Source organism: Salmo salar, chromosome ssa06 (assembly GCF_905237065.1).
Source record: "Salmo salar chromosome ssa06, Ssal_v3.1, whole genome shotgun sequence".
NCBI classification, from domain to species: domain Eukaryota; kingdom Metazoa; phylum Chordata; class Actinopteri; order Salmoniformes; family Salmonidae; genus Salmo; species Salmo salar.
This window is the reverse complement of record NC_059447.1, coordinates 4,192,501-4,204,768: the sequence shown is the minus strand read 5'-3', so window position 1 is coordinate 4,204,768 and position 12,268 is coordinate 4,192,501. Positions and strand designations below refer to the sequence as shown.

Genomic DNA, 12,268 nt, shown 5'->3' with positions numbered 1-12,268 from the left:
GTAACACACCACAACGTGAACGTAACACACCACAACGTGAACGTAACACACCACAACGCGAACGTAACACACCACAACGCGAACGTAACACACCACAACGTGAACGTAACAGTAACACAACGTGAACGTAACAGTAACACACCACAACGTGAACGTAACACACCACAACGTGAACGTAACACACCACAACGTGAACGTAACAGTAACACAACGCGAACGTAACAGTAACACACCACAACGTGAACGTAACACACCACAACGTGAACGTAACACACCACAACGTGAACGTAACACGTAAAATCACAATACAGGTCTGGCTCCGATGATTCTTGTTCTTGGCTTCAACCTTTTTTTTTACCAGTAGTAAAGGGCGACGAACGCTCAATCAGTCCTCTAACCTCACAATTATAATTTATGGATGTCAAAGGTTACATTCCAATTCTCTACCTTCTCCCAAAGTGTGCACTTGTACACTTCCCTTTATGTATTTAAAATGATTGGACTGGTGTAAGAAATATGTTGGAAATGGGAACGCCCTCCAGTCATACTTGTACCAATCCAATGATTTTGAGTTCTGGAGAAGGGTAGAAAATCGGAACGCAGCCACAGGGTTCAAATGCACCTTAGAGACTGCTGCCTTATGTACAGTACATAGTCATTGAACACTGGTCACTTTAATAACGTTTACATACTGTTTTACCTACTTCATGTCTATATACTGTATTCTTGTCAAGGCAATTCTATATAACTACTGCTGTACACACAGTTTCTATTCATATACTGTCTATACACACCATCATATATAACTACTGCTGTACACACTGTTTGTAATTCATATACTGTCCATAATATCTATACACACCATCATATATAACTACTGCTGTACACACCGTTTCTATTCATAAACTCTATGTCTATACACACCATCATAAACATAGATGTTTATATTCCGGAGTCTGACAGTCTTGTTCTAATATTTGTATTTTGTAGATTTACATGTATTGTTACTACTGCACTGTTGGAGCTAGGAACACAAACGTTTCACAACACCCACGATAACATCTGCTAAATATGTGTACGCAACCAATAACATTTGATTTTATAATTTATTTGAAGTCAAAGTTGTGTCAGTCCCTTTACCTGGTGTCGATCTGCCTGTTGAGGTTGTCGTAGCGTTTGTTAAGTTTCCGGACCTCGCCTTCCTGCCTCTCGATGTCGGGGCAGTGCTCCTGCAGCTTGGTTGCCATGGTGTCACAGCTGCCTTTGGCCGCACGCAGGTTAGCCTCCGTCTCCGTCACCGCGGACCTCTTGGTCTTCAGCTCTGATGCAATATCCTGTCAGGAGAGGAAGTGAGGTTGAATTGTGTCTGGGGGAAGTTCTGCCCCAACCAGGACAAACTTGAGATATGAGTGTGTAGCTCAGATCTTCCAGCTCATCATATATTTGTACTGTATGTCATTATAAAATATGCTTCTGCCTTTGGTATCTGAACTGTAAAAGTACAATACATTTCCTTTGTGGAGAGGATCTATTTAGATCTAAACATGAATCCTGATGAGAATAAATGAGCGATCAGAGGGCAGCCATCTTACAGCCAGTTGACGCTGTGTCTTCTCCAGAGATGAGATGTCTGCTGGGGCGACTTCCTCCCTGACCAACTTGTTCTCGTAGCTGGACAATAAAGATTTCCCGTTTTGAAGGGAGTTCTCCAGGCGGTTGGAATTCTGAAGCCTGTAAACAAACACATGATATGATTAAATTACATTTGATTAAAATGACATTTAAAATGTGTTTAAATAGTGTCATAGTAGCCTACAGGTTAGTCATCCTAGTGAAACAGGAAAACTCTCTCATAAAGTAGAACTGGTCCTGAGTTTTGTGTAACTACTACCATCTCTACTAACAAGTCAAGTAGAAAAGCTACTCACTTGTCCTCGGAGCACTTGAGCAGCAGGTTGATCTTGTCGTATTTGTTGTTGGCCTCGTTCACCTTGCCGTTCAGCTGAGGGGCGCTGGCACATTTAGGGTTAGAGGTCAGGAACTTCTCAGCCTCCCTCACCTTGGATGACTTCTCCGGCTCGATCTTACGAACCACGGCCGCAATGTCCTGGTGGAAGAATATGGGATAAGCATAAAACAAAAGTGTACACTTCCTGGAACTAACTAATAGTACTTCCTCAATAAGCATAAAAAAAACTGTCTCAACTTTCTTTGGTAGGATTAAATGGGTTTGAAAACTGTATCGAAAGGATTCTAGTCTAAATAGGAGGACAGGAGAAGAGTAGAGGAGGAAAAGCATCTCTACCGCTCTACACCCTCTGTGCAGAGAAAGGAGAAAAACGATGAACTACCTTGACGTCCTGCAGACGGTCAGCGCTGTCCTGAAGTGGCCTGGTCTGCTCCAGCGGGGGGCGCACTCGAGAGTAGATGGCCTTCTCCTGTTTGTCCAGATCACTGGTCACCTTGTCCAAACCGGCCATCAGCTGGCGACACTGCTGCTCCTCCTTGTCTACAATGTTCATCAATCAATCAATCACACACCAAAATAACACACACAACAAATCATATACAACCAGACTCAACAATCACAACATCCATACACACACACACACACACACACACACACACACACACACACACACACACACACACACACACACACACACACACACACACACACACACACACACACACACACAGAATATAGAACCAGACACTCAACATAACATCACATTGACAATCAGACAATCACACTGGCCTACAAATCACTACATGTTTTATGTTTTGTTTTAAGCTGCAGTTCTAGTGATTAACTTCAGTAGTAATATGACATACCATGACATGCCAACCAATCAATCACATTTATTTATGAAGTGCTTTTTACACCAGCAGATGTCACAAAGAGCTTATACAGAAACTCTGTAGCTGTAGAAGCACGGTGGCTAGAAACACCTTCCTAGAAAGGGCAGGAACCTAGGAAGAAACCTAGAGAGGAACCAGGCTCTGAGGGGTGGCCAGTCCTCTTTCTGGTTGTACTGGGTAGAGAGGAACCAGGCTATGAGGGGCTGACCAGTCCTCTTTCTGGTTGTGCTGGGTAGAGAGGAACCAGGCTCTGAGGGGCTGACCAGTCCTCTTTCTGGTTGTACTGGGTAGAGAGGAACCAGGCTCTGAGGGCTGACCAGTCCTCTTTCTGGTTGTACTGGGTAGAGAGGAACCAGGCTCTGAGGGGCTGACCAGTCCTCTTTCTGGTTGTACTGGGTAGAGAGGAACCAGGCTCTGAGGGGCTGACCAGTCCTCTTTCTGGTTGTACTGGGTAGAGAGGAACCAGGCTCTGAGGGGCTGACCAGTCCTCTTTCTGGTTGTACTGGGTAGAGAGGAACCAGGCTCTGAGGGTGCTGACCAGTCCTCTTTCTGGTTGTACTGGGTAGAGAGAAACCAGGCTCTGAGGGGCTGACCAGTCCTCTTTCTGGTTGTACTGGGTAGAGAGGAACCAGGCTCTGAGGGGACTGACCAGTCCTCTTTCTGGTTGTGCTGGGTGGTGATTATAAGGAGTATACAGCCATTAAGGCCAGATGGTTCTTGAAGATGTTCAGACGATCATAGATGACCAGCAGGGTGAAATAATAATCACAGTGGTTATAGATCAGGGCTCTCCAATAGGTGGATGGAGATCTACCAGTAGCTCACAGCCCACCTATGAGTAGCTCGCCATGTAGCTGGGCTCCTGAGTGGCACAGCGGTCTAAGGACCTGCATCTCAGTGCAAGAGGCGTCACTACAGACCCTGGTTCGATTCTAGGCTGTATCACAACCGGCTGTGATTGGGGAATCCCATAGGGCGGCGCAAAACTGGCCCAGTGTTGTTCGGGTTTGGCCGGGGTAGGCCGTCATTGTAAATAAGAATTTGTTCTTAACTGACTTGCCAAGTTAAATAAAGGTTAAATAAAATACAAATAAATGAATTCTAAAAAGGACATGCATTTTGTTTCATGTGTTCCATCGCAAACTGTCATAAACATAAAACTCCAGGCTGCCACCCAATCAAAGATACATTGACATTCACCCACTCCTAGTTAGCCATACCTGGCTTCAAAATCCTAACCCGAACACAATATCTGCCAATACATTTCCAGCAATATTGCCCGTCCATCTGTCTGGTGCGTGTTTGTTTATCAATCCATTTAGCCAGTTAGCGATGCTAATGATAACTTATATCTTAAAATCGGATCAAACTTTATTGGTCACATACACGTGTTTAGCAGATGTTATTGGTCACATACACATGGTTACCAGATGTTATTGGTCACATACACATGGTTACCAGATGTTACTGGTCACATACACATGGTTACCAGATGTTACTGGTCACATACACATGTTTACCAGATGTTACTGGTCACATACACATGGTTACCAGATGTTACTGGTCACATACACATGTTTACCAGATGTTATTGCGGGTGTAGTGAAATGCTTGTGTTTCTAGTTCCAACAGTGCAGTAGTATCTAACAATACACACAAATCTAAGTAAAGGAATGGAATTAAGAATATATAAATATATGGTCGAGCAATGTCAGAGCGGCATGGACAGAAAGACTTTCCCCAATAACCTTGTTAATTAAATGTTAACTGTAAAGTAGGCTTACCTGACAGAACTGTCATGATTATTTACATCAAACTCTGCCATGACACGAGCTGCAGTAGGCCGACAGAAACATCCCTAGAGCAACACATCTCTCTCTGGCGAGAGGCGCAATTAAAGGGGAATTCCACTCAAAAAAGGTATTCTGATGTGATTTAAGCATGGACATGGACTCAGAACACGGACATGGACTCAGAACACGGACATGGACTCAGAACACGGACATGGACTCAGAACACGGACATGGACTCAGAACACGGACATGGACTCAGAACACGGACATGGACTCAGAACACGGACATGGACTCAGAACACGGACATGGACTCAGAACACGGACATGGACTCAGAACACGGACATGGACTCAGAACACGGACATGGACTCAGAACACGGACATGGACTCAGAACATCCCTTTGCTGTTTCTCTGTGAACAATTGTACTATTGAGAGTAAGAAACAGAGTCAAAACCAGGAGAAGAAAAAAATCTGGAAAATACTAAAGATGATTTTATGGGGCTGTCGTGTTGAATACTGGTTATTAACCATTATTTTACCAGGTATATTGACATATTTTGTACAGCAAGGACCTGGGGAAGAGTTGCCGGGTAGAGGAGAAGAGAAGAATGTGCCTACTTAAAAGCTATAAATAAAATAAAAAAGAATTGCTTGCGACATGTTTCATTTTTTAAAGTAGCTCATGCTAGAAAAGCCTGGAGAGCCCTGTTACAGAGGGTTCAACAGGTCAGCACCTCAGGAGTAAAATGTCAGTTGGCTTTTCATAGCCGAGCATTCAGAGGTTGAGACAGGGACATAACATGACATGACATACCATGACATAACAGTACCTACCAGAGCCAGCGGAGCCGTCTTTCTTCAGTTCCTCCAGGCGTTTGACCAGGGTGGTCTTACTGCCAGACACCTTCATCTTAATACCCTTCTGCTGGCTGGCCAGACTGGAAACACACAACAGACCCTGTTACACAGTGTACAAGTACACCGTCTCTGGAAACAACACAATCACACAGTAGACAGACACGTGCACCCCGCCTACCCCCATCACACACACACACCCTACCCCCATCACACACACACCCTACCCCCATCACACACACACCCTACCCCCATCACACACACACACCCTACCCCCATAACACACACACACCCTACCCCCATCCACACACACACCCTACCCCCATCACACACACACACCCTACCCCCATCCACACACACACCCTACCCCCATCACACACACACACCCTACCCCCATCACACACACACACCCTACCCCATCACACACACACACCCACCCCACACACACACACACCCTACCCCAATAACACACACACACACCCTACCCCATAACACACACACACACCCTACCCCCATAACACACACACACACCCTACCCCCATCACACACACACACCCTACCCCCATAACACACACACACCCTACCCCCATCACACACACACACACACACACACACACACACACACCCTACCCCCATCACACACACACACCCTACCCCCATCACACACACACACCCTACCCCCATCACACACACACACCCTACCCCCATAACACACACACCCTACCCCCATCACACACACACACCCTACCCCCATCACACACACACACCCTACCCCCATCACACACACACACCCTACCCCCATCACACACACACACCCTACCCCCATCACACACACACACCCTACACCCATCACACACACACACCCTACCCCCATCACACACACACACCCTACCCCCATCACACACACACACCCTACCCCCATCACACACACACACCCTACCCCCATAACACACACACACCCTACCCCCATAACACACACACACCCTACCCCCATCACACACACACACACACACACACACACACCCCTACACACACACACACACACACACACACACACACACACACACACACCCTACCCCCATCACACACACACACCCTACCCCCATAACACACACACACCCTACCCCCATCACACACACACACCCTACCCCCATAACACACACACACCCTACCCCCATAACACACACACACCCTACCCCCACACACACACACACACACACACACACACACACACACACACACACACCCTACCCCCATCACACACACACACACACACACACACACACACACTCTACCCCCATAACACACACACTTACCTGTTGGAGAGGGCGACAGACTCTGGGTCTGTGGGGGGGACCATGAAGCAGGCCCCTGGAGCCGTCAGTTTACGCCCGGCCGCGTCCTTCACCTCCCACTTGGGCCCCTTGTTACTCAGGAGGGTGTACCTCTCTCCACGCAGGATCTGACCCTGGGATGGACAACCACAACATTACACAGAGTTTCACTCACTGATCTGGTATGAAAGAACCAGAACACAAACAGAGGTTCACTCACTGAATCAGCATGGGCCAACCAGAACACAAACAGAGGTTCACTCACTGAATCAGCATGGGCCAACCAGAACACAAACAGAGGTTCACTCACTGAATCAGCATGGGCCAACCAGAACACAAATAGAGGTTCACTCACTGAATCAGCATGGGCCAACCAGAACACAAACAGAGGTTCACTCACTGAACCACTTTGGATAAGGCCCTTAGCTTTTCCTGACTACATGACCTGACTACATGACCTGACCACATGGCCTGACCACATGACCTGACCACATGGCCTGACCACATGACCTGACCACATGGCCTGACCACATGACCTGACCACATGACCTGACCACATGGCCTGACCACATGACCTGACCACATGGCCTGACCACATGGCCTGACCACATGGCCTGACCACATGACCTGACCACATGGCATGACCACATGACCACATGGCCTGACCACATGGCCTGACCACATGACCACATGGCCTGACCACATGACCTGACCACATGACCTGACCACATGACCTGACCACATGGCCTGACCACATGGCCTGACCACATGGCCTGACCACATGACCTGACCACATGGCCTGACCACATGACCTGACCACATGACCTGACCACATGGCCTGACCACATGGCCTGACCACATGACCTGACCACATGGCCTGACCACATGGCCTGACCACATGGCCTGACCACATGGCCTGACCACATGACCTGATCACATGGCCTGACCACATGGCCTGACCACATGACCTGACCACATGACCTGACCAGGGAAACACTAAGCCCTAGTTAGTAAATTAGAGTTCACTGTTTTTACCGGTCAGGTCACATGGGGAAAAATCTAAACACAACATTGCGTTTCCCCTCACTGTTTGATCCGGTTCCTAAATCTTAAGAGCTCTCGACTGCGCCACACACACCCCTTCCCTCACTGTTTGATCCGGTTCCTAAATCTTAAGAGCTCTCGACTGCGCCACACACACCCCTTCCCTCACTGTTTGATCCGGTTCCTAAATCTTAAGAGCTCTCGACTGCGCCACACACACCACTTCCCTCACTGTTTGATCCGGTTCCTAAATCTTAAGAGCTCTCGACTGCGCCACACACACCACTTCCCTCACTGTTTGATCCGGTTCCTAAATCTTAAGAGCTCTCGACTGCGCCACACACACACCCCTTCCCTCACTGTTTGATCCGGTTCCTAAATCTTAAGAGCTCTCGACTGCGCCACACACACACCCCTTCCCTCACTGTTTGATCCGGTTCCTAAATCTTAAGAGCTCTCGACTGCGCCACACACACCCCTTCCCTCACTGTTTGATCCGGTTCCTAAATCTTAAGAGCTCTCGACTGCGCCACACACACCCCTTCCCTCACTCTCCAGCTCATAAAATCCACTCCTAAAACCCCCCTCAGCCTGTGGCTGATCCACCAAAGGCTTAAATAAGATGCAGAGAGCACAGGCCTCTTAAAGGATTTAAATACATTACAACACAACACCACAGTCAGGGGACTGGAATGAAAGGAGTGAGAGTGAAGGAGGATGAGAGGAGGAGGAACCAGAGGAGAGAGAGATGTGGTGCAGTCAGATCGTGCTTAGTCATGATAACAGAAAAACATACCGCACATAGGGATTACAGAATGACTGGAGACAGAAAAGGAGAGAGAGAGACAGGGGGGTAAAGCAGGGAGGGAGGGAGGGGGAGAGGAAAGAGAGACAGGGAAGAAGGAGAGAGGGGGGGAAAGGAGGAGAGAGGGGGGAAAGGAGGAGAGAGGGGGAAAGGAGGAGAGAGAGGGGAAAGGAGGAGAGAGGGGGAAAGGAGGAGAGAGGGGGGAAAGGAGGAGAGAGAGGGGAAAGGAGGAGAAAGAGGGGGAGGAGACAAAAGAAGAGAGAAAATCTGGAATGATTGTCATGAAGAAGCGTGTTTGTGGAGGAGCATAGTGGACAAGGTATCAGTCTGAAACTACAGTAGGGTGGTGGCATATCCAGGTTTACCACATCAGTGTCTCACACACACAGGGTGAGTTAAAGTAGTGGAGGTGTCCAGGTGTAAAGGTTTACTACATCAGTGTCTCACACACACAGGGTGAGGTAAAGTAGTGGAGATGTCAAGGTGTAAAGGTTTACTACATCAGTGTCTCACACACACAGGGTGAGGTAAAGTAGTGGAGGTGTCCAGGTGTAAAGGTTTACTACATCAGTGTCTCACTCACACAGGGTGAGGTAAAGTAGTGGAGGTGTCCAGGTGTAAAGGTTTACCTCGTCAGTGTCGAACTCACACAGCGCCTCGACGGGGAGCAGCTTCTGAGGGGTGTTCCTGCGGAACTGGAGGGGGAGAACCTGTAGACTGCGCTTCTCCAGAGCCTTCACACGCTCATCAAAGTGGTCCATGGCCTTCGCCTGGTCCTGCACCACACACACACACACACACACACTTTTTTAAAGAGCATTTTGGATTTATAGTTCTAAGGCTAATACGTTTGTCAAAATGTAAATGCTCTTGATTGAGTTAGGAGTTTAGATACCAGCCTGATAAGCAGACAGACCTGACAGACCAAAGAATTGTCTCTGCTTTATCCAACAGCTTTGTCATTGTTTGGCTGAAGCAGAAACAGATCTGTCTCCCAGACTTGTAGTAAACTACGGTAGTGTAAAGCCCACTGTTAGTAAACTACGGTAGTGTAAAGCCCACTCTTAGTAAACTACGGTAGTGTAAAGCCCACTGTTAGTAAACTACGGTAGTGTAAAGCCCACTGTTAGTAAACTACGGTAGTGTAAAGCCCACTCTTAGTAAACTACGGTAGTGTAAAGCCCACTGTTAGTAAACTACGGTAGTGTAAAGCCCACTCTTAGTAAACTACGGTAGTGTAAAGCCCACTGTTAGTAAACTACGGTAGTGTAAAGCCCACTGTTAGTAAACTACGGTAGTGTAAAGCCCACTGTTAGTAAACTACGGTAGTGTAAAGCCCACTCTTAGTAAACTACGGTAGTGTAAAGCCCACTGTTAGTAAACTACAGTAGTGTAAAGCCCACTGTTAGTAAACTACAGTAGTGTAAAGCCCACTCTTAGTAAACTACGGTAGTGTAAAGCCCACTCTTAGTAAACTACGGTAGTGTAAAGCCCACTCTTAGTAAACTACGGTAGTGTAAAGCCCACTCTTAGTAAACTACGGTAGTGTAAAGCCCACTGTTAGTAAACTACGGTAGTGTAAAGCCCACTTTTAGTAAACTACGGTAGTGTAAAGCCCACTCTTTGTAAACTACGGTAGTGTAAAGCCCACTCTTAGTAAACTACGGTAGTGTAAAGCCCACTGTTAGTAAACTACGGTAGTGTAAAGCCCACTCTTAGTAAACTACGGTAGTGTAAAGCCCACTCTTAGTAAACTACGGTAGTGTAAAGCCCACTCTTAGTAAACTACGGTAGTGTAAAGCCCACTGTTAGTAAACTACAGTAGTGTAAAGCCCACTGTTAGTAAACTACGGTAGTGTAAAGCCCACTCTTAGTAAACTACGGTAGTGTAAAGCCCACTCTTAGTAAACTACGGTAGTGTAAAGCCCACTCTTAGTAAAGTACGGTAGTGTAAAGCCCACTCTTAGTAAACTACGGTAGTGTAAAGCCCACTTTTAGTAAACTACGGTAGTGTAAAGCCCACTCTTAGTAAACTACGGTAGTGTAAAGCCCACTCTTAGTAAACTACGGTAGTGTAAAGCCCACTGTTAGTAAACTACGGTAGTGTAAAGCCCACTCTTAGTAAACTACGGTAGTGTAAAGCCCACTCTTAGTAAACTACACTAGTGTAAAGCCCACTCTTAGTAAACTATGGTAGTGTAAAGCCCACTGTTAGTAAACTACGGTAGTGTAAAGCCCACTCTTAGTAAACTACGGTAGTGTAAAGCCCACTGTTAGTAAACTACGGTAGTGTAAAGCCCACTCTTAGTAAACTATGGTAGTGTAAAGCCCACTGTTAGTAAACTACGGTAGTGTAAAGCCCACTGTTAGTAATCTACGGTAGTGTAAAGCCCACTCTTAGTAAACTACGGTAGTGTAAAGCCCACTCTTAGTAAAGTACGGTAGTGTAAAGCCCACTCTTAGTAAACTACGGTAGTGTAAAGCCCACTTTTAGTAAACTACGGTAGTGTAAAGCCCACTCTTAGTAAACTACGGTAGTGTAAAGCCCACTCTTAGTAAACTACGGTAGTGTAAAGCCCACTGTTAGTAAACTACGGTAGTGTAAAGCCCACTCTTAGTAAACTACGGTAGTGTAAAGCCCACTCTTAGTAAACTACGGTAGTGTAAAGCCCACTCTTAGTAAACTACGGTAGTGTAAAGCCCACTGTTAGTAAACTACGGTAGTGTAAAGCCCACTGTTAGTAATCTACGGTAGTGTAAAGCCCACTCTTAGTAAACTACGGTAGTGTAAAGCCCACTCTTAGTAAACTACGGTAGTGTAAAGCCCACTCTTAGTAAACTACACTAGTGTAAAGCCCACTCTTAGTAAACTACGGTAGTGTAAAGCCCACTCTTAGTAAAACTTTGTAGTTGTAAAGTCCACTCACGTCCAGGTCTCTGATGAGGCTCTCCATCTGGTACATGTCCTTGAACTCTGGTTTGTACTTCTGGTCCACCTCTTTGTCCATTCTCTTCAGAAGGTCCTGGGTGTCTCGGGCCTCTTTGTGGAACTGGAGAGAAAACAGACACCGTCAGGAAAAACACTGAGGTAACAACATCACTGAAAGCAGCTAGGGTTTATTTACACTAAGTTCGACTCGCAGCCAGTCGGTCTCTGCCTTAACCAACTCTGTTCATGTACCATGACATGCCAAGTCTGTAACTCAGAAACCGTTGCCTTGTGCAGCACATGCTTGTCCAATGACCCTGTTCAAACATTCAGGATTTCTTAAACTGATGCTTTCTGAATACTTGTTGCTGTGACTCACCTTGTGGTTGTGGTCCATGTGTTTCAGGTGGTATTCAGGTCAGGTTGTGTTACAGTAGACTAATCACCTTGTGGTACTCATCCATGTGTTTCAGGTGGTATTCAGGTCAGGTTGTGTTACAGTAGACTAATCACCTTGTGGTACTCATTCATGTGTTTCAGGTGGTATTCAGGTCAGGTTGTGTTACAGTAGACTAATCACCTTGTGGTACTCATTCATGTGTTTCAGGTGGTATTCAGGTCAGGTTGTGTTACAGTAGACTAAT

General features: G+C 46.6%; 1 protein-coding gene across 4 annotated transcripts in view; it reads right to left on the bottom strand.

Annotated features, from left to right (window-relative positions):
* The window catches only part of LOC106606188 (periplakin), a 48,257-nt gene that overhangs the window by 6,354 nt on the left and 29,635 nt on the right, over positions 1 to 12,268 (bottom strand). For 2 of the 4 annotated variants that reach the window (XM_045719570.1, XM_045719571.1), the window contains 8 exons: positions 11,623 to 11,745; positions 9,325 to 9,471; positions 6,829 to 6,980; positions 5,492 to 5,595; positions 2,352 to 2,509; positions 1,929 to 2,107; positions 1,593 to 1,731; positions 1,141 to 1,334 (listed from right to left, as the gene is read on the bottom strand). In XM_045719570.1, coding sequence (XP_045575526.1) covers positions 1,141 to 1,334; positions 1,593 to 1,731; positions 1,929 to 2,107; positions 2,352 to 2,509; positions 5,492 to 5,595; positions 6,829 to 6,980; positions 9,325 to 9,471; positions 11,623 to 11,745 — 1,196 coding nt within the window. Of the gene's footprint in view, positions 1 to 1,140; positions 1,335 to 1,592; positions 1,732 to 1,928; positions 2,108 to 2,351; positions 2,510 to 5,491; positions 5,596 to 6,828; positions 6,981 to 9,324; positions 9,472 to 11,622; positions 11,746 to 12,070; positions 12,171 to 12,268 lie in introns of those variants that run through there. The other 2 variants (XM_045719573.1, XM_045719572.1) reach the window with 2 other exon arrangements.